This window comes from Pleurodeles waltl, chromosome 7, assembly GCF_031143425.1.
Source record: "Pleurodeles waltl isolate 20211129_DDA chromosome 7, aPleWal1.hap1.20221129, whole genome shotgun sequence".
NCBI lineage: Eukaryota > Metazoa > Chordata > Amphibia > Caudata > Salamandridae > Pleurodeles > Pleurodeles waltl.
Window position 1 is genome coordinate 774292691 of NC_090446.1, and position 23474 is coordinate 774316164.

Genomic DNA, 23474 nt, shown 5'->3' on the forward strand with positions numbered 1-23474 from the left:
GTTGAAATCTTGTTGATGGTTCTACCACACTGCTTACTGGGTCAAGGTGAGCATTTGATTCTAGGGAAGGATAACAAATGCTACAACACCAACATGACTGTTATTTTAATGCTCAGGCTGTACAAAAATCATCCAAAGCTGGTATATTTTTCCCTTATCACTACGTACTTCAAGCAGCAAATATAAGAAAGCACTTTAAAGATTGCTGTACAAGTGCCTAGACTGATATGTAAACAAAAATTGAAAAGTCGTGTTGCAAATGAACGCAGATATATAGTTCTCATCACCTCCGGACCTTTACAGACTCTTCAAACATGAACAAATGGCTATTATTTTTCTTTTGGAAGGGTGGCAATCCCACAACAAACTGTCTACGTAACCAACACGTTATAACCTCGCAAATAAAGAGATCGAGTGAAGCGAGTGGGACACACATTGGTATCATAAATAAATTAATATTTCAAATACTCTCAGCTTCACAGCACTAAACACCTAACGCCCAGGGTTTCCCAGCTTCCGTATACGCCTTGTGAAGAAAGAAAAAATGTCAGTAAACATAAGTTCTTTTTTTAAAAGTGAGTATGATGGTAGGTACTGCAGAGTCAATGACCCCACTTCACTAATAATGATGAGGCTAAGTAGCACCGCCATCATAGCCGCCATATTGAAACGGGGTAATTTAGCTCTGGGATAACTAGAGACACCGATACTACAGACAATTTCGAAAGAAAATGGACGGCCACACCTAACATAACGGCAGCTCGTGTTTGGCTGTGCATTATGAAACCGGATCAAAATCATATAACAGTGATTATTTCCCCAACACATTTAGACGGATGTCGTTGCTCCTTGGGGACGTAAAGTGCCTCAAAGCTCCCATTTGAGACACACAAAAGTAAGTCTCAAAATGGCCGCGGCTTTACGTGATGTCGGTTGAAGAGAAGGCTTTGCAGGCAGGGCTCTCATATTACGACCGCGTCGGTAAAGAACGTCATCAACATTAGGAACCGCCTCTGCAGCCTCAAGGGGGATGGGTAGATTGTGAAAGTGTCCATTCATGATCGACCGTCATATTGATGGACAGCAGGTTGTAGCCACTGGCTAGCCACCTTCTTTTACAAATCAGGCACCTCCAATGAACAGCCGTCTTATTACCGAGTGTCTGCGGCCGAGGTTCTCTTATAACGGCGCACACGAGTTGGCATTGTCGGGAGAGTCCATCTTGAAGGAAATTCAGCGTTCGTTGCGTCTCGTGTAAGCAAAACCGGCGTAGTTTCGGCTCGCTTTTATAAATCTCTTGTTTTTCTCCTGTACCTTTAGGCTGCTCGAGGAGTTGCCCTTGATTGTGCTTAAAGTGGAACTCGGTTTTCCTGTTTCCGTTAGTACGCCTCTTAGTCTAAGGAATTTTTTTTAAATATATTTGTAGGAAAATCTGCGTCATGGGCTTATAAACCTCCACGACGCAACGATTTATTAAGTTATGTGTGTTTGCGAATGTCCGCGTGTTGTATTTGGTTGGTAATGGCCATTGTTCGCGGAGAAATGCGGTTTACCTGTGGGTTTCTTTTTAGGCGGGTTTTTTTTGTACCAAGATTTTTTTTTTTTTTTGCCTAATGCTTAGCTCTGACCCAACGGTGCATCCTTTGCCATGCGTGCTAGATGAGGTAGAGGTCTAGGCGTGTGAGTTCTAAGGGCTTGTTCAGCCGAGGCTATAGCAGAACTCTCCGCCCTCACTGTACGGCGCTCCCTTCCCCGGACCCTCTTCGTCCCGGAGTCTTGTACCACTTTAGGGAGCGGCCACCCCTAAACGCCAAACGGTCGCCGTCTCTTCCCGTTCTATACGCCCACTTTATTTTTTGGGCCTTGTCGGACCTGATTCCCCCAGGCTTATCCTCGCGTGGTAGGCCTCACTCTGGGCTCCCCGCATCTCTTCCTCATCTCTAATACCATAATTGCTATTTCGCAGGCTCTGCGGCATACGGGACGCCAGCATCCGCACTTAAACATTTTATATTTTGGCATTTTCTAGTGGCTATTCGTCCGCTTCCCAAACACAATGTCTGACTCTGAGCAGAAACCTACTGAGACCACTGAGAATGGACACGAGGCAGCGGAAGCCGAGGCTGCAGAGCAGCCGGTGGACGGCGTGGAGGTCGATCAGATGCCCGAAGAGACCGACGTCGCCAGTGCCAGCAAGAGCGATGAGGACGCAGGGTGCGTAGCTGATATTTCTTCTCCTTTAATGAACGGAATGTAAGTGGACTTTTTTATTACCTTTCCTTGGGTGCTTGCATGGGGTCGGGCGGTGGGTTATTTTGCTGGGCCGTGCCGGCGTTTCCTTTGTTCAGTCTTTTGTTGGCGCCATGTGGTGATGGGGGAAGGGCCGAAAACGGATCGGGCATTGTAACTCCGCATAAATGTATTTTTAGTGGAAGAGTAATAGTGTTTTCTGACATGTATTTTTTAATGTTAAATTGCCCGATCGGTTATGTGCTCTTGACCGATTAATTCCTGTACGGGTAACCTGGCCTTGTCGATGCGCTTAATTGGCAATAAAAGTAGCTCATAACGTGTTGTAATTTAACTCCACTTTAACGGCGTATACTAAGCTTATAATGTGAAATTGACGCATTTTACCTAGTTACTCTATTCGCCTTCCTTGCAGTTTAATCGCTTATGCTGGTTTTAACATTAAACATAATTGGGCGTTGAACTTCAGCGGGTGCTTTCTTTATTTTATTTGTGCTTTTTATCTGTCGCTAGCGGGCATGAGGCTTGCTTTGTGAATAATTGTTTTGTTCTCTGCAGTCCAGAAGTTATTACGTCGCTCAGTTTGTAGTGTTTTACGATGTATTACTCCTAGAAAGAAACCGTTCCACTGGAGATGGAGAGCTGATCAGGTACAGTAAGGTGGCCCGTCATTCTAGCAACTTTGAGCTAGGGTTAACGTGTTTCTTTGTAATTTTAGGAAAATGTTTGTCGGTGGGCTGAGTTGGGACACCAGTAAGAAAGACCTAAAGGATTATTTCACAAAATTCGGCGAAGTAGTGGATTGCACGATCAAGATGGACCCTAACACAGGAAGATCAAGGGGATTTGGCTTTATTCTATTCAAAGAAGCTGCAAGTGTAGACAAGGTCAGTTGCATCCATTGATGTGGTGGTGTATAGTTTTTATCGCAGTTCCATCATTTTAACACGCTTGTTGTTTATCAGGTTTTGGAACAGAAGGAACACAGGTTAGATGGGCGAGTAATCGATCCTAAAAAAGCGATGGCAATGAAAAAAGATCCAGTGAAGAAAATCTTTGTTGGTGGCCTCAACCCTGAAGCAACCGAAGAAAAGATAAGGGAATACTTTGGCGACTTTGGAGAGGTATGTGGCAAGCATTGATGTGAATCACAATTTCACATTGCCTATAGACAGGCGTCCCAGTAAGTACCATACCAACACACGCCATAACCTGGCACACTTAGCGTTGATAACCACTGTCTTAGTCTAACCATTGGGCTACCACTTAAATCGTCAGTCCGTACTCACCCTTTTTGAATGGTAACTTGGCGGGTGCAAGAATGCTGTCAGTAACTTTGAGATTTTGATTCTGAAGTGATGCGACTACCTGCCGTTTCGTCCCCGTACAGATTGAGGCAATTGAACTTCCAATGGATCCGAAGACTAACAAAAGGAGGGGGTTTGTGTTCATCACTTTCAAAGAAGAGGAGCCTGTTAAGAAGATTCTGGAAAAAAAGTTCCACAACGTTAGCGGTAGCAAGGTACTACGCTTTTTTTTTTTGTACTTTATGGTCACTCCCAGACTGTGGTGGTGTTTGCTTGCTTTTGCATAGCCTCTTTTATCAAGAGGCTTATGTTCAAGAACTGCCTTGAACGCACCAAATTCTCGCAGGCCTCTTCTGGTGCTTCAGTTTAGGGTCTCCTTAAAACACTGCCCCCAACACCTTTTGGGAGATATGGAGTAATGTCAGTGTTTGCCAATGATGTAGCTTTAAAGTGCTACTTTATCAAAATCTATTCAGATTAGCATGTGTAGGACTACGTTTCGTGGCTTCGGGCCTAAGGAATCACTTGGAGTGAAATCAATTTTGACAGTCATTTCATTAAGTTCGTGCATTATTTGTTTTTCAGTGTGAAATTAAAGTAGCGCAGCCGAAAGAAGTTTACCAACAGCAACAGTTTGGTGGTGGCAGAGGCGGTGGTGGTAGTGGTGGCGGTTTTGGAGGAAGAGGCCGAGGTGGAAGAGGTGGCGGTGAGTATACAGCACAAAAAAAATCTTTGCTTAGTTTATCCGGATGTTCCAATAATCAGTGAAGCTAGTAACCAATCTAATTATAGGACTAAGGGGTCACATACCATTGGTGGCTGGCATGTATGTTGACCTAGCCCAACCGTGCAAGTGGTAATTTGAAGTGAAAGGGCTTTGAGTTTGGTATAAGGGGATATAGCATGGAAAGGTGTATAGCGTTCGTGTACTTTTAATAGCCTGGTCTGTGTTTGTACTAAAATAGCCGTTTGTGGATTTCTTTTATAGCACAGAGCCAAAATTGGAATCAAGGTTACAACAACTATTGGAACCAGGGCTATGGGAGTCAAGGATATGGTGGCTATGGGCAGCAAGGTTATGGTGGATATGGAGGAGGATATGACTATACTGGATATGGGTATTATGGATATGGACCAGGATATGACTACAGTAAGTAAACTGGTTTAGCTGAAATAGATCTGTCTAACCCATAATTGTATTGGATGAGATCAAACGTTTGCCTAGCCAAGTATACTAGGCAATTGAGTGAATTGTATTTTCTTCCCTGTAGGTCAGGGCAGTGCAAGCTATGGAAAGGCTCCAAGGCGTGGCAGTCATCAGAATAACTACAAGCCATATTGAACAAATTTTTTCAGGTATGCAGCGGCATGCACAGTATTTCAGAGACTGCACAGGTTTTGTAAACGACTATTCTGGATAACAAGATTATGTACCAAAATTAAAGTTTCTACAAATTTTATGGCCTGTTAAGAAAAAAGCAAGTATCATTGTACAAACTTCCCCTGGAAACATTTTTAAGTGTTAAAAATATACGGCTCTATTTGTCTTAGAAGGTGTGGTGTGTATGTAATGCCGGTCTTGCAAGGAAGATATTAATTAATGATTTTATTAATAGGTTAAACTGAAACTGATTTTGAGGGTCTGCTTAAAGCTGCAGCTCTTCATCTAGGGACTGCCTCTTGGAGTGAAGTATGGACTCTGCATTACTCCAGTTGTACAGAATGACATGCATCTTAGGGAACCAGTGTCACTTTTCCACCTTTTTATTTTGTATTGTTTTGTGTCATACATTTCCTGTAATGGAAGTGTTAATTTTACTGTACTTTTTGGTACCTTTTGGAATCTAATGTATTGTAAGGTATTTTACATGTGTTCTGATTCACCATAACATGGATATGGAAGCTATCCTAGCTTTTGAAATAAAAGAATTTGAGTACTTTTGTTGTCTTCTGGTGGTCAATATAAATTGTAGAATGTTATACACTTATCACCAATAGATATATTTTATTTATTGACGTTGATCCCTGTAACGGCCACATTGTATGATTTACTCGTCTTAGTATGGCCAGTGTCGTTAAATAATTTTCCGGGGGTCGTCCTGATAAACTGAATTCTCGTGCAATTCTTGTCCAGGAAGGACATTGCTTCGATGTGTCCCTAAATCTTTGACAGGACCAAGAATCGACCTTTATCTCCTACAGTAGTGCTTTGTATGGTCAGTCGGCGGTATGAACTGGCAGCGGGCCTTAGCGCATGTGTATTAGTGCCCACAATATTGGCCCTGTTAAACTTGGGCGTACATTTATGAAGTCTGTCAATAGGAACACCATGTGTACCTCAAGTTAAGCATATTTCTGTCGCCTTCACCACCCTCGTGCAACCGCTCTGCGTGGGTAGTTACGAAACGTCACAGTTGCTAGAAACTGAATCTGTTGCCTTGATGCATGCACTTGAGTTTATAATCCAGCGCCCTCGAATGGACGTCTTCAGATCGTATTGCGTGTCAAATGGGTTCGCATTTGAGACTTCCTTGAAAGAGTATGCTGCAAATAACAAGCGTGCCCACGTCATGAACCTGGGCTGTACATCATTACAGTTCTAAAGAACACATACAATGGTTATTCCTATGTTGGCATTTTACTTTCATACCCGCTTTTAATTTCATTATTTTTCCGTTTAGTAGAGAAGGTGAATGGGATGTTACAAGCACCTAAGGAAGAGTGTTCCCACTGTCTCTTAGCTCCAAGGCTGATACCTACAATTGCTGTAACTGATTGTTGATGTACTCAGGTTCTTTATAGAAGACTTGTGCTATAAGTTACCTCTAGTGATCCAGTCGGACGTGTTGAATGCTTTAATTCGGATTGAGCTCTTGGTAGCTTTGGCTGTGCAAGGCTGCACCTTTCTCTACACACAATCTTTATTAAAGGCGACCTTTCACCTCTGGCCAACGCTTGCTTTCCTTATTGGAAATGCCGGTTTTCTGGCAATTGTGCACCTAGGGTGGCGGAGTGCGGTCTGAAGGTCTTCCAAGGCCAGTTACGCTGTGTGAACCAAGTTTTTTTTTTTTTTTTTTTTTTTTTTTTTTGGAGTCTTCTTGTATGAAAGGAGGTGAGGAGTAAAACATTTGCCGTAGCTTTTCTGTTGCGGTCATCAGTTCAGACGAAGATATCGTAGGCGAGTGAGATTTGACTGCTTTACCATTGGAGACATTTGAATGTGTAACGCCTGGTAACACTGGCAGTTTTTGACTCACCCACATCTTGTGGAGTTAACTTGTTCAAGTTTAAATAGTCAGTATACAGACACCAGGACTCTTGTAGGTCAGTTCTTTGTACACTTAATGGTTTCTGTAATGTTCAGTGGTTTTTAGATTCTCCATTGAGGGGCTTCATGGGGCTGATGGGGCTCTGGCATTAGAACATCAGCAAAGTGTGGCCACGAATTATGGGCCGCAACATAAGTGGAACACTGGTTCGCACCCACACGTAACCTGCAGGCTATTGGACAAGTTATTTGGTCAGTTGTATCGATTCTCGTGTTGGAAAGACCATTGAGCTGGTACAACGTATTGTCTGGGGTTTAAGTATGGCTGCTGCTTTTGGTGTAGCATATAAGTTTAGCCAATGGCTGTTTTTAGGAGCAATTTGGTAGCATGGTGGGTTCACTGCTAATGAAACTAGATCTACCTCAGTCTGCTGCCCACAATGGTTAATATGTTGAGCAAGGATTGTTTAATGTTCTACAGAGCTTCATTTAAAATTCCTGGGTGACTTGCAGCAAGTGATAATCCTTTATGACTGACTGCCTGTCATTCCAAGACATGACCGTTCAGGCCAAACTCAAGTCATGGTAGGGGATTGCTGTGTATAGTTTAAGTTTAAAAAGTCAACAGAAGGCTTTACACTGAAGTTTGTGTAGACGATAGAGCGTTTGACTGGGTAAGCTTCGTCTATAGGAAATGGATGGCAGTAACTGCTTACACTAATGTTAAACTTGCTTCAGCCATAGGCTTTTGAAGATGGTTATGGAAGCCTCTGCTGGGATAGATTTATTTATATATACTCACCCGCCCCCCCCCCGAAAAATTGCGACTCTGCTTTTAACTCAGTTATATTTTGGTTGTAAAGATTTAGCTGGTCAAGCGCATGTTGTATGTAGTAACTGGCCTGGTGGGTGGCAGACACCTATGTTGGCACTTTATACCAGATCCAGGAAACCCCTATTGGTGAATGAGTGTCTAGGAAGAGAGGGCTCTAGAGGTAGCTGTGGGCAAGCAGCCAAGGCTTATCTAACTAGTGTAAATCACTTTAAATACCACACTAGTCACACAGCAACTTATCACACCTGAAAGGAACCAGTGTTGCAAAAATAAAGGTACTTTATTATGGTAACACTAAACTAGGTTACTTATTGGCAGTCCCCCAACTGGAGGTAAGTACACTATTGTAGGAAAATGGCTCCATATTGCAGTTACACCACCCCACACACTTTGCCCGATTGATGCTGACTTGACTTAATCTTGCTAACCAGGCCCCAGCACCTGTTATTTCAATAACAATGTACCATTGTTGCCACAATTGGCACACCCCTGCACACAAGCCCCTTGTAAAAAGGGACCTGTGACTAGGGAAGGTCCTTAAGGGCTGCAGCATGTTGTGCCACCCTAAGGGATCCCTCACCTAACACATGGACACTGCCATTGGAGATTGTGTTTTTGGGGGGTTGGGTGGGGGTGGGGGGGGGTTGGGTGGGGGGGGGGGGGGGGGAGAGGTAAAGTTGACATGGCATCCCCTCAGGGTGCCATGCACACAAACCAGTGCCTGTGGCATTGGTAAGTCACCAGCAGGCCTTAAAGCTCTAAGGCAGGGTGCACAGGTGAGGGCATATCTGCATGAGCAATACGCCCCTACAATGTCAAAGTCCATTCTTGGACATTGTAAGTAGTGTGGGCCATATTAAGTATACGGCCACCCAACCCCACAGTTCCATCATGGCTACACTGAATGCTGAAAAGTGTGGTGTCATTCTCATTCTGAATAATAAAACCCCTCTGATGCCAGTGTTGGATTTATTAAAAAATGCACACAGAGGGCATCTTAGAAATGCCCACTGTATCTTTCCCAATCCTTCTGAGAAGGACTGACTGGTCAGTGCCGGCCTGTCACTGAGAAATGAGTTTCTGGCCCCCAGGGGTCCAGAAACAGTGCACTGGTGGAGGTGCTTCACACCTTCCAATTTCCCCTCCCCCCCCACCCCCCACCCTTTTTGCAGGAACTAGAACACCTGGCGGTAAAGCTCAAAGGCTCAGGCCCTACTGTTACAATGCCCACCGGGCACTTCAGCCAGTGGAGATGCCCGCCCCCAGTCAAGTCCCCACTTTTGGCAACGAGCCCAGAGGGATAATGAGAAACAAGGAGTCACACCTCCAGCCAGGTCCACTCCTAAGCTGAAGGGACCCCCTCTTAGAGAAATCCCCCATCTTGCTGGAGTAGGACCAATAGGGATGTGCCCCCTCCCCAAAGGGAGTGGGAAAGGGTGTAACCACTCTCAGGAACAGTAGCAATTGGCTACTGCCCCCTGACCCTAACATCCCTGTATTTAGGGGCAGCCCAGATCAGATTCCTGACCTTAAGAAAGAAAAGGACTACTTGGCTGAAAACCACACATAGAGGAGAGACCAACGGAGTTGGGGCCCAGCCCTACCAGCCTGTCTCCTTCTTCGAAAAGCTGCAAGAAAAGCAGCAATGCATTCTGCAGGACCAGCAGCCCCTGACAAGCCTCCAGGGGACTGCCTGCATCACTGAAGACCAAGAAACTCTTGTGGAAAGCAGACCTGTCCCAAAAAAAACTACTTTAAGGGGGCTCATCTTACTCCTGAGCCGTGAGTCCAACTACTCTGCACCAGACTCCCCCAGCATGTGTTCAGAGGAACCCCACAATCCAGAGGGCCCCAAGTTGACTGTGTCCATCCTGGGCTGACATCTGTTAACCCCCTCTCCAACTGCCCGGGACGAAGATATCCAACACCCGGAGAGGCACTGCACCTGCAGCCCCCAGGTCCGAGAGAAACCGACCACCTGTGTGGCAAAGTCCAGCAGGCAGCCCATACCCTTGCCCAGTCGGTGGCTTGCCCGAGTGGCCCCCTGTTCCCTGCCAGGTCCCTCCATAGAATTCTATTGAGAACCTGACACCCTGTTTGCACACTGCACCGGCTGCCCCTGTGCTGCTGAGGGTGTGATTTTTGTGCCTACTTTGGGCCCTCCAGTATTTCCCCCAAACCCCCCTGGTCTGCCCTCCCAAAAACTCAGGTACTGTACTTAACCTCCCCCAAGAACTGTTGAAAATTGCACTGTCCACTTTAAAATAGCTTTTTGCCTTATTAAAGAAAACTGTACAACATTGATTCTATTCAAACCCTAAGTATTCCTATGCAAAGTACCTTTCATTTGATGTAATTACCTGTTAAATCTATCATGTGGTTCTAGAAATAAATTAACACTTTTTTTCTGCATAAAAACCTATTGGCAACACTACCCACTGATAAGCCTAACTGCTCAACCACACTACCACAAATCAAGCATTGACATTATCTATTATTACCCCGATCAAGCCTCTTGGAGAACCCTGGGACTGTGCACACCTCATTTTGATATAGTATGTACAGAGCCAGCTTCCTACAGCACCCCTGCAACTTCCAGACAGTGTTTTGTGTTCTTCCCCAAACAAAATCTGCAGTGTGTATGTTAGGTGAGGAGTCCCTTAGGGTGGCACAACACATGCTGCAGCCTGTAGGGACCTTCCCTGGTCACAGTGCTGGTACCTTTTCCAAAGGAATTGTGACAATTGTGGAAACAGTGGTACGTTTTTGGTGAAAGAACACTGGTGCTGGGGCCTGGTTAGCAGGGTCCCAGCGCACACTGTCAAGTCAGCATAATTATCAAGCAAAAAGTGAGCGTGGGGAGGCAATTTGCAACAAGGAACCATCTTCCTATAGGTGCCCTAAAACACAAGAACTTTCACCCTGCCCTTTAGTCTGAAAGGACCTGCCACAGGGATGACATACAGTGACCCCATGCAATGTAAGGGTGCATGCACCTTTTCAAGCAGGCTGCAATGGCAGTCCTGCAGAACTTCGCATGGGCTCTCATGAGTGGCATAATACACACTGCAGCCCTGGATGTACCATATACTAGGGACTTGAGGGGTACACCAGTATGCCAATTGTAGGGTGCAAGAAGGTACCAGAGTAACCAACTGAGGAGAGCACAACCTATTTTGGCAAAATCTAAGATGATCAGGTCATCTGCATACTAGTAATCTTATACCCAGGCCTGGGTGGAACTGATCTTGCTTTAGATATAGCGAAGTCAAGGTCTGCTGTGTTGAAACATACTTGTTTAAGCCCTTGAATTGATATTTGTCATAGCCCAGAGTAGTGGGTGCTGCCCCATTTGGTGAGTTTGGGCTGTAGTCTATGGTCCTCACCATTGAATACAGCAGAATAGTATATGAAGCATGTGAAAAAGGGTGGGCTTGAGAGGTCCCGGTTTGTCTATAGATTTTTTTTTTTGGCCTAATGCCAGTTTGCTAAAGGAAGATGACGGTCTAGTTTGTAGAGAAGATGTTTAGCGTAGGCTTTAATCTCCATGTCTAACAGTGATGTGAGTTGGTAGTTACATGGATCAATGTTTGGACCTTTTTATTCACTAGGAAACAGCAAGGATTCTCTCCAGTAGTATGTAACTTAGCAGTCAAGAAGCATTGATTATACATCAGGGTAAGGGTTTTAGTCCATAGTTCTATATCTGTCTCGAATATGGATCCTGGCAAGCCATTATTCCCACCCTCTCTACTTTTCAGGACCATGTAAATGTTCTCAGATAGGAGGTGCTAAAGGGACGTTGACATATACAGTTTCCCTGTTTAGTAAGTTTTCTCTCTAGAAATATATTGTGGGAAGAAGATAATCGGGGGCACAACAGTATCATGACTTGCTTGGATCAGTATCCTTGGAGGCCCCACTATTTGCTGGCAAGATCATCTGGCTTCCCATCGTGTTGTGGATGACTCCTGGGGTGAGAATCTGCTGCCATTTTGAGATTTGGTGAAGGAGAGCTGGGAAAGCCCAGTGGCCCAAGTTGGCAAATCCAACCAAAATGAGAAATTGCTTCCTTGAGGTTGTATTTCATGTGGATTGTGGTGGAGAAGGGGGGTTTGTAGTGACTGCACGTATAAACAGTGGTCTGGTTTTGGAGAGGGGCAACAGGGTGTCTAATGTGTAATTGATTTTTAAATGTACAGGCAAAACATTAAATTAGTATTGATTTGTGAGGGCAGTGCAGGTGCTAAAAAAAAAATATATATAACAGGGAAGATAAATGGTTTTGGTTGAGTTGTGAAAACCTTCCTATTGTGTGCAAATTAAAATGTTACCATTTATGTACGTCTGGGATGTGTTGCGGTTTAAAGCATCCACTGTTGAGTTGAGGTCTGGGTCCCTGGCTTTCAGTAACCACAGGGGAGTCTCCTGTATTCAAATGATTCAGTGAAGGTCCCTGGGTTCCAGTAATGAAAAAGTGAGGAGGGGGAGGGGCGGGGGAGTTATCCACAATTCAAAAGGTTGTGAACCACTGACTTAAGATTGCAGATACTAATTATCTTTTCGATATTAATCTGTTAGAGCTGCAGATCATACTTTTTTATTTTTTAATACACCTTGGATTTTTTTTTATGCTTGACTTGGTAGTAAAGGGGTGGGAGTTCAGTGTCACAGTAATTTATACAAAAGGGACTTTACCAGTGACTCACTTCACAGTCAGAAAGAAGTATAGGACTGAGTTTTGTATACCATTTTGTGAGACCTCATGCATAAGCCAAAAATGCTTCAGGCCAAAGCCTGTCAGACAGTTGAGCTGTCTGTTTTGCTGTAGACATTTTGGACATTCACAAAGCTCTGGGAACTTGTTCCACCCTTACCATAGGCTTTGTGGTTGGTAATTTACATATTGCAACATCAAGCCTTTTCCCGGATTCATATGCTGTGCATTATTCCACCATCTAATGGTTGGGTCTGGAAATGTTCTTGTTTTCTTCACAAGTTTGAAGCCTGTGAGACCTGTGCAGAATTTGTACCAAAGACACTTGAGGTACGATGTTGACAGAGGCTAGAGCACTACACCATGGCGAGCACACTCTAAAGATGCAGGAATAGCTTAAATACCTAGGCTTATGCATCAATGAGAATGTTGAGGCTGAAACAGCACACTGAGAGAAATCTGATGTCGGTCTGTGCAGGAAGCTCTGAAAAGAGGCAAGCAATGATGGGCAGTAAAAAGAGAGACAGATCCTGACCAAAGGCTACTGATTAGTAAGTCACTGTTGAACAGTGAATAGCTCAAATACCTAGGTCTGCCCATTAATGAGGAGGCTGGTGTCAGTCTATGCAGGCAGCTCTGGGGAAAAACAGCAAGCAATGACTAAGGTCAGGCAAAAGTGGCAAGACACTCAACTGTGACACAACCATCTGTGTGAGAAAGGCAAGTCCTCAGACAGGACAACAGCCTGTTGAAAGAGGTCAATGCTTAACAAAAAGCACGTTTAAGTCCAGCAGAAGAAAAGAAGGCTCACATCTAAATTGGCTGCCCTGCTACAAAGGAAAAATGAGTGACTCCTTGAGGAAATTCTGCACCCCTACAAGACCTCAAACTGCCACAGAAGCAGAGGACAACCATTTGGCCTTGGAGACCCTGGCAACCCCACTACCTCATGTAGAGGAGCAGGAGTTGAATGAACTCTAAGAGGTTTAGGGCACAACAGGGTCTCCAGATGACCTATCCCTCTAAAACAGTCTCATCAAGAGAGTTGAAGAGACGGGCTGCAAATAGAGAAGGATTAATCATGTTCCTTCTTGAAACATTAATGCCTTCACAAAAATAAAATCTATATCTGCTTGTGTTAGCTAGCATCATGGACCAAGGGAACGAGCTGCTAACTAACTACAAGGGCTATAATACCAAGAATGGAAAAGTATAGGCATTCTACTTGACCCAGGATGCATAAAGGGCAATGATCCAGTGGACTCTTATTGTAGCGACCACTAGAAGAAAACACCCCCAACATCCACATCTCTGCCACCAGAAAAGAACAGCTGGAGGCTTGACTGGTAGAAAGATGGAGAGAAAAGCAGCAAACCAATGGAAGATTGATTGATTCAAATTCTCTTGAACAGCTATGACCACCAGCAATGGGACAAAGTTACACCTCCCAGAGGATTACCAAGGCAGTAATACAGGAAGGAAAGACCATTGCCAGCACCCGTTCTAGTCTCCACTGGATGAAGTAGATACTGCTAGCAGGCAGATGTACACAGGGACAACACTAAGGAGACATGCCTGGCTCAGCGTGTCAGGCTTCAAGCCAGAGGGATAAGCCTCAACCAACATGCCATTCATAGGGGATGCCTTGTTTGGTCAAGCAGTGGATGATTATCCTCCAACAATTAAAGAAGGCTAAAAAGACAGCAATGGGGGGGGGGGGGCACTTCAGTGGCTCCTTCAGGAGAGGGGGTACAGCTAACAAGACCCCACAGGCAGTGTGGCCTTACATCTGGTTAGCAACAGCAGCACATCAGGCCCCACAGGAAATAACATACCAGCAGTGGCAAGACTGCCCTTTCGAGGAAGAGCAAGGGAAGAGGCCAACCTCCCAGAGGGGAGCACCAACAAACGAGTGACTCGTGCAGTGTTCAACCCCCACCATGATGCACCTGGCAGGGGGGCATGATTACATCAGTCAACTGGGCTTTGAACAAAATTTGTCATGAATACTGCATAGCTAATCCAAGATCCCACCCACCCCCTCCTGAACACTATGTGGGGGGGAGGGGTCAGCAAGAAATCATACAGTTCAAAGGTCATACAAAGGAGAGCCTGACACAATGTGTCCTTGGTTCATAGGTCATTTTAGTATTTCAGATTTGTTCTGGATAAGGTACAGCACCAATTCAGGGTGCTACCATTTGGCATACAGTCTGCACCAAGAGTATTCGGAGTGCTTCGCGGCGGTGGCAGCCCACCTGGAAAGACAAGGAATCCAAGTCTACCCATATCTAGATGACTTGCTAGTGAAGGCAAAGTCAAAATTAAAATGCCCCAAAGACATGCAAACAGTGATTATTGCCACACTGCAATGCCTTTTCCTGGGAGCAACTGTAAACTTCACCCAGTCCAGAAAAGACCGGAGGCAATTGCAGAACAGACTCTCCTTTAACAGAAGTGTCAGTCTCTGACAGTGAGGATTGTTACAAAACTCATGATCATGATGGTATCATGCATTTCACTTGTGTACTGCATGTGGGATTATTACAGATCCATTCCTAAATAGGGTGTATCTGCAAATGGTCACATGCTGCTGGGGAAATCTAGTGGTTGTCCCAGCAAAGGTAGCATGGGAAATACAACAGTGGCATTTGACAAACGTGAACATGGGGAGACCAGTCAAAACACCAGCTCCCATGGTGACGGATAAAAGGGTTGGGAGTGCACATGGGCAACCTGAAGTTTGAAGATTGTGGGACAGCACAGATGCAGTAAAACCCATCGATGAAACCCACCCTGGCGATGAAGCCAGTATTTCTAGCCTGAAGGACTTTTCCAGAAGCACATAGCAGGTCAGACTGTACTGATCCAACTACGCCACAACAACTGTGCTCTACCTGAGGGTAACAAAATCCTTCACCCTGTCCAAACTAGCCCAGGACCTAGGGAAATGGGTGATCCAAAGACAGATTACATTACAGTCAACCTACCAGGAATACAGAGGCAGACAGGACAGCACCTCCCACAAATGGGGGATGAAGCAGTGGACACTGAAAAATATCTTCACGGTCTGGGGCAGATCAAGCCCTGCTTGCAACTCCCCCCAAAAACGCCAACATTTTGCCTCCAGGTTTCCACACCACCTATCAAAAGGGAATGCAATGTCAATAAACTAGTTGGAGAATTTGCATATGCCATTCTGCTGATTCCCCTGTTCCCAGAGATGATAGACAACCTGGGATAAAGCTCCTTCTCATAGCCCCATAATGGGCCAGGCAGACCTGGTACTTTGACCTCCTAGAAATGTCCAAGGGACAATGATCAGTCAAGGCAGAACAAGATCTGCTGACAATGGAAAGCCTAGCAGTATGGCTCCTGACATAGAAGCCTAGCAGTATGGCTCCTGAATATCTAGAATTTGGTCATCTACAGCTTCCCACCAAGACTGTGGAAATCTTAAAGGAAGCTAGAAAGCTAAGCGCAAGGAAATGCTACACTGAAACATGGAACAGATACATTCACTAGTGCACAGATAGCAAGAGAGTGGAAATAGGGACAGAACAGGAAAATGTACCAACTTACCTCATCCATCTGTTGGCTAACCTACGCATCACTAAAGGTACACCTAGCAGTAATCGTAGCCTACACCAGAGGTACATCAGGTAACTGCTTCTTCACATCCCCAGTGGTGAAGAGATTCGTGGAAGGTTCCAAGAGTGGCACCACCAAGATTGGTTCCAACACCATTGTGGAATTTGAACACTTTACTAATACGATCAATCACAGAGCCCTTTGAGCCTATGCACATATTGGATCTAACGTCACTCCCTCTAAAGATAACCTTTCTGATTACGGTCACATCACTACGCAGTGCCTGTGGTCTCTTTTGTCAAAAGAAGCAAAGGATCACTAGGGACCAAAGGATTAATTGCAAGATGGACAGTGCAAACAGTGTTAACTTGCTACACTAGGTTGGGGAGAACCCTAAAAATGTGCACTCAACTTGGAAAAAAGGCACTACGCTGACATTCCTAGTGAACGGCCCTATTGATGAACTTTGGATAGCAGCAATCTTGGCATCTCCACACACCTTTTGTAAAAACCTTATTTTGTGGTCATTCAGATGAACAAAGAAGCACAGGTGGGACAGAAGGTACTACAACACCTGTTTGCTAACACATTCACATTTCAACCCAAGAGAAGGAATAGCAATATATATTCTAATGCCCAGCATGTGAATCCATAAAAGGAGTAATTCTGCCAAACGAAATGGTTACTTACCAGTAGGAGTAGTTTTGCAGCTTGAAGAATTTAAGCCTACATGATATTTCTAGGTTTTAATACTAGCTAATTCTGACTGTATTATAACGTAGTGGTAGATGCGGCATTGTGCATATGAGATGAAGGGCTAATATTGGTTTCTGAAGCAGTGCCTCCTAAACATATTTAATAGTGACCATAATTTAATGTGAATCTCTCTGGTCGAGTAGTTGAATTGTGTACAAAAGGCTGATTGGTGACCAAAACATGCCTCTGGCAGGTGGACCAGACCAACATAAGATATGAAGGTACATTAACAGCTTTTCAGAAGCTACATTTGCATCCCAAGATGGACGAATGCAAACTGATGTACTAATTAAATACACATCACTTATACCAAAGATGCAGTAGAAAACCATACTTTGTGGCTCAATAGCAGTATTGGTTAGATTTGCTATAAAACTGAGTGTAGAGACGCAAGTACTCCCTAGATCAAATAGTGATTTCAAACAAAGTGCCAATGTTAGGAACTATAATCTTACTAGTTGGATAATGGCCAACAACGAATTATCAAGGGGTTGGGCACAACAAAAGATGTTAATAAATTCAAATTGGAAAATTCCCAATAAGCTAGCATTAAAACCTATAAATTTGATGTAGCCTTAAAGCTGTGACTTTCACAAGTAGTGCCCTGGGGAGTGTGTACTAACAGCTTGAACACGCTAGAATCCGTGAAGTCGATTGGTTTGGCTTTGATCTGATAATTTATTTAGCTCCCATATGCTTTCTGTACAAAAAAGCAGTCCTTTGATACTTCACAAGACTTTGAAGTGAAACATGATTTGTGAACTTGTGCTTAAATTGGCAGCGTGATTGGGTATATTTGGCAGATATGAAATAGTTCCTTGTGCATTCGAATGAAAACACTTGCAGGAAGATAATGATGCTACCATTAGTGGTAGACCTGAGAATGAATCAAAATGCTGTCTTCCCAGGTGAGCCATAAGGGAAGGAAATATCTTTATTTCTTCCTCTCTCAGGTTTGTTTTTGTGCAGGAAGTTGTCCATTTCTGCACAAGAACAATCATGCCTACAATGCAGGCACTCTTGAAACATGACGCAAGGGTGCCTGTGTTAGCGTTAGACGGCGAAAAGTGTGCCAGTGCTAGGAATTTGCTGTGTAGTGGCAAAAGCAGCACATTTCTGACTTTTCCCGCTGTGTGAGAGATTTATAAATCTGCACCTAAATGACCAAGCTGTATGATAAAAATTGTTTAAGTATGGTCCCCTGATTGTTACCTTAGTATGCCCAAACAAATTTCTACCCCATCAGTTAATTGTTCACGGATTCCTAATATTTTATATCACACCAGATCCCCCATAGATGGCTGTCTTCTTTCATAGGCATCTCTTTTGGGCTACCGATGCTGTGGACGCAAAAACTGTTTATATTTTACCTATTGTCATGCCTGCTAGAGATAATGTTGTATCATGTGGGTGTTGCACTCAGTTATTGGGGCTTATATTCCCATGGCACCCTACCTTAATCCCCTTAGAACTAAAGATCTCCATTCCAGCCCCTTAGAATACTGTGGTGGAGTTATGGTATTTTTTATGCTTCACCTGCACTGTGGCAAAATCTATTGTATTTAAAACAAAAATCTTGAAAGGGTTCAGAACCCGCCCATTACTTACCTCTACTTACCATTGGCTGGCTCCCACGTGGGTCTCCTTTCCTTGCTTCCTGTTGGTCAGTGCTCCTCCAGGCCTCAGCTTCCTCCTCCTCCTGGGCTTGGAGTCTTCACCCATGCTGTGTCGCTTGGACCAAGTACTTCTTCACTGACTTTCACTGTCTTTTCACGGACCACATGCTTCCCCAATGTACTTATTTTTTTTTTTTTTTTTTTACTTTAACAAATGCACTCTATGAATGCATTTCTGTAACCCATCTGCTGAGGCCCGCTGTCTATACTTTCCCCGACTTTCTTCTTCCACCTCTTTTTGCCAAAACCACCCTGACCCACCTCTATTGTATTGCTTCCCTGACTGTCCTATTCCCCCCTCCAACTGTACACCACCCACCATGCACGCTCTGGCCCTCCTGTCCGCCAAAACATGCATTTCAACCCATCCTCCTCCTTGTTTTCACTCACCACCTGCCGCTCTCGGAATGGGCTCACTCGTTTAAACATGTTGCACAGGAGCATGAAATGTATAACATGAGCTGTATAACATGGCTTAAAGTTAAAAAAAAAAAAAAAGCGCAATGGCAGGGTCAATGCTAGCTGCGCCATAGCCCTTTGCTTTTATGTACTTTGAATAAACTGTTACACAGCAGCTCTTGTTGCTGTGTAACATCTTTAAAAGACACTGACAACGCGAATAGGTCTTGCATAGGCAAAACCTATTGGCAATGCTAATTCTTGCTTTTTTACCCCCTTCGATTTAGGATGCATCACACTTTTTTCCTAGAAGGTACACAGAGTTTGTGAATTCCCCTTAAGGGGACCGAGGAAAAAAGCCAGTGGATAGAAACTTTTTTTCCTGGGGGTGAGTGGACTTTGCTGCACAAAAAAAAACATTTTGTTTTCTTATAAATGGCATCACCCGAAGGTTTGTTGTGCTAGGATCAATGTCCCCAGCTTTCAGGGCAGGTCAGCCTACTTTTAGTGTGTGATGAAAACCGATGTGAAACCCGTAGGTGATGCTGGAAGGTGTTGCATAATAAAACCTTTAAATATAAAAAAATATTGAAAATGAATAAGAAAAAAAGACATTTGTGACAACGCTTTCCTCTGTAACTGATCCTGGTAGATCTATTGTTTATTGTAATTGTATTTATATAGCGCTTACTACCCCTGATGAGTTTTCGAAGTGCATTTCAGTGAGTAGCATGCTACTCCGGAACCCAAAATGATTAGTGGTGGATTAGTATAGGGCAATATGAGTACAGTATTAGTATGAGTTGATTTGAGCTAAGGATATGCGAGTTTGTTAGTAGGCTTGAATAGAATAATGGAAGGATAGAGGAGGAAAGAATCCAGAAGTGTTAATTGGGAGTTTATAGTAATAGGATGAGGCTTGGGATGAGTAAAGGAGAGATGGGGTGGGGGGGTCTGGAGAAAGGGGTTAGGGAGATCATAGTAGTAGAAGGGTCTTGGATTAGTCAAAGGTGAGATAATTGAGGGAGAATGTAGTAGGGCTGTTGAGGGAGGAGCTAAGGCATGGTGATATATGAGAGAGATTTTTTCCCCTCTTTTACAGTAGGACTAAAATAATAATTAAACAGATACATAAATACATAGTACGGAAATATATGTGTAAAGAATATAACAACGGATATAATATTTTGAGATTTAGCCCCTGGACGAGCTGGCCTCGCCATCGGCCACAGTCACCATGTGCCAAGGACGAGACCAGTTCATTCTGCACCGGGCCCATGGGGGAGCGCTAGCCTTGCCTTTCCTTTCATGTGTCTCTGAGCATTTCGGCAGCCCGATCGTGAATCGATTGGGCTGCAGAAATGCCCACTAAGCACAAGGGATTTTTAAAATATTTTTTTTGTCATTTTCACACTAGGGGAGCGACCCCTTAGGCAAGGGTAACGCCCCTGGGGGGGAGGGGGGCAAGTTTATTTTAGGCCATTTCTGCCCACCTTGGGGGCAGATTGGCCTATTTCTATTAGGCCGGGCAGAAACCACTAGGCACCAGGGATTTAAAAAAAAAAATAACATTTCACAGATTGGGAGCAACCCCTTAGGCAAGGGATGCTCCCCTGGGGGCAAATTTATTTATGCCATTTCTGCCCACCTTGGGGGCAGACCGGCCTATTTCTATGAGGCCGGGCAGAAACCACTTAGGAACCAGGGGTTGGTGTGTGTGTGTTTTGTTGGCCAAGAGTCTCTCTTCATGGGGGCACATTTCTGTTGCCCATTTCTGCCCCCTTAGGGGCATTTTGGCCTATTTTTGTTAGGCCCATCTGCCGGCAGGGGGGGACAGAATGCCCACCAGAGAACAGGGAAGATTTTTTTCCAAAAAAGAGGGTGGGGGTTTGGTACACCCCCACCCCTAATAAATGGGGGCAAAATTGTTCTGCCCACCAGTTGGCAGATAGGGCAGTTATCCCTGATCCACTCCCCAGGGGAGCAGAACGCCCATTAGATGCCAGGGAATTAAAACAAATAGTGGGGTGGTGTAAGGAAATGCCTCCTTGGCATGGTTGCCCCCTGACTTTTTGCCTTTGCTGATGCTATGTTTACAATTGAAAGTGTGCTGAGGCCTGCTAACCAGGCCCCAGCACCAGTGTTCTTTCCCTAACCTGTACTTTTGTATCCACAATTGGCAGACCCTGGCATCCAGATAAGTCCCTTGTAACTGGTACTTCTAGTACCAAGGGCCCTGATGCCAAGGAAGGTCTCTAAGGGCTGCAGCATGTCTTATGCCACCCTGGAGACCTCTCACTCAGCACAGACACACTGCTTGCCAGCTTGTGTGTGCTAGTGAGAACAAAACGAGTAAGTCGACATGGCACTCCCCTCAGGGTGCCATGCCAGCCTCTCACTGCCTATGCAAGTATAGGTCAGTCACCCCTCTAGCAGGCCTTACAGCCCTAAGGCAGGGTGCACTATACCATAGGTGAGGGTACCAGTGCATGAGCATGGTACCCCTACAGTGTCTAAACAAAACCTTAGACATTGTAAGTGCAGGGTAGCCATAAGAGTATATGGTCTGGGAGTTTGTCAAACACGAACTCCACAGCACCATAATGGCTACACTGAAAACTGGGAAGTTTGGTATCAAACTTCTCAGCACAATAAATGCACACTGATGCCAGTGTGCATTTTATTGCAAAATACACCCCAGACGGCACCTTAGAGGTGCCCCTGAAACTTAACCGACTGTCTGTGTAGGCTGACTAGTTCCAGCAGCCTGCCACACTAGAGACATGTTGCTGGCCCCATGGGGAGAGTGCCTTTGTCACTCTGAGGCCAGTAACAAAGCCTGCACTGGGTGGAGATGCTAACACCTCCCCCAGGCAGGAGCTGTAACACCTGGCGGTGAGCCTCAAAGGCTCACCCCTTTGTCACAGCCCAGCAGGGCACTCCAGCTTAGTGGAGTTGCCCGCCCCCTCCGGCCACGGCCCCCACTTTTGGCGGCAAGGCTGGAGGGAACAAAGAAAGCAACAAGGAGGAGTCACTGGCCAGTCAGGACAGCCCCTAAGGTGTCCTGAGCTGAGGTGACTCTAACTTTTAGAAATCCTCCATCTTGCAGATGGAGGATTCCCCCAATAGGGTTAGGATTGTGACCCCCTCCCCTTGGGAGGAGGCACAAAGAGGGTGTACCCACCCTCAGGGCTAGTAGCCATTGGCTACTAACCCCCCAGACCTAAACACGCCCTTAAATTTAGTATTTAAGGGCTACCCTGAACCCTAGAATATTAGATTCCTGCAACAACAAGAAGAAGGACTGCCTAGCTGAAAACCCCTGCAGAGGAAGACCAGAAGACAACAACTGCCTTGGCTCCAGAAACTCACCGGCCTGTCTCCTGCCTTCCAAAGAACTCTGCTCCAGCGACGCCTTCCAAAGGGACCAGCGACCTCTGAATCCTCTGAGGACTGCCCTGCTTCGAGACGACAAGAAACTCCCGAGGACAGCGGACCTGCTCCAAAAAGACTGCAACTTTATCCAAAGGAGCAGCTTTAAAGACCCCTGCAATCTCCCCGCAAGAAGCGTGAGACTTGCAACACTGCACCCGGCGACCCCGACTCGGCTGGTGGAGAACCAACACCTCAGGGAGGACCCCCGGACTACTCTACGACTGTGAGTACCAAAACCTGTCCCCCCTGAGCCCCCACAGCGCCGCCTGCAGAGGGAATCCCGAGGCTTCCCCTGACCGCGACTCTCTGAAACCTAAGTTCCGACGCCTGGAAAAGACCCTGCACCCGCAGCCCCCAGGACCTGAAGGACCGGACTTTCACTGCAGAAGTGACCCCCAGGAGTCCCTCTCCCTTGCCCAAGTGGAGGTTTCGCCGAGGAAGCCCCCCCTTGCCTGCCTGCAGCGCTGAAGAGATCCCTTGATCTCTCATTGACTTCCATTGCGAACCCGACGCTTGTTCTAACACTGCACCCGGCCGCCCCCGCGCCGCTGAGGGTGAAATTTCTGTGTGGGCTTGTGTCCCCCCCCGGTGCCCTACAAAACCCCCCTGGTCTGCCCTCCGAAGACGCGGGTACTTACCTGCTGGCAGACTGGAACCGGGGCACCCCCCTCTCTCCATTGAAGCCTATGCGTTTTGGGCACCACTTTGAACTCTGCACCTGACCGGCCCTGAGCTGCTGGTGTGGTGACTTTGGGGTTGCTCTGAACCCCCAACGGTGGGCTACCTTGGACCAAGAACTGAACCCTGTAAGTGTCCTACTTACCTGGTAAAACTAACAAAAACTTACCTCCCCCAGGAACTGTGAAAATTGCACTGTGTCCACTTTTTAAATAGCTATTTGTGAATAACTTGAAAAGTATACATGCAATTGAAATGATTCAAAGTTCCTAATGTACTTACCTGCAATACCTTTCAAACAAGATATTACATGTTAAATTTGAACCTGTGGTTCTTAAAATAAACTAAGAAAATATATTTTTCTATAACAAAACCTATTGGCTGGATTTGTCTCTGAGTGTGTGTACCTCATTTATTGTCTATGTGTATGTACAACAAATGCTTAACACTACTCCTTGGATAAGCCTACTGCTCGACCACACTACCACAAAATAGAGCATTAGTATTATCTATTTTTTACCACTATTTTACCTCTAAGGGGAACCCTTGGACTCTGTGCACG

General features: G+C 45.3%; 1 protein-coding gene across 6 annotated transcripts; it reads left to right on the forward strand.

Moving 5' to 3' along the window:
- Window positions 1-1003: 1003 nt before the first annotated feature.
- HNRNPAB (heterogeneous nuclear ribonucleoprotein A/B) lies at window positions 1004-5494 on the forward strand. Of its 6 annotated transcripts, none has more exons than XM_069199272.1 (9): window positions 1129-1254; window positions 2030-2253; window positions 2969-3137; window positions 3216-3374; window positions 3641-3772; window positions 4143-4263; window positions 4546-4707; window positions 4829-4913; window positions 5174-5494. In XM_069199272.1, exons 2-8 carry the CDS (start codon window positions 2057-2059, stop codon window positions 4897-4899), a joined length of 1011 nt encoding a protein of 336 aa, XP_069055373.1. In that variant the 5' UTR covers window positions 1129-1254; window positions 2030-2056; the 3' UTR covers window positions 4900-4913; window positions 5174-5494. The 6 variants fall into 6 exon arrangements, with proteins under 6 accessions (XP_069055372.1, XP_069055373.1, XP_069055375.1 ...); XM_069199274.1 differs by having other exon boundaries at window positions 2030-2214; XM_069199271.1 differs by having other exon boundaries at window positions 1004-1254; window positions 4829-5494.
- Window positions 5495-23474: the final 17980 nt, after the last annotated feature.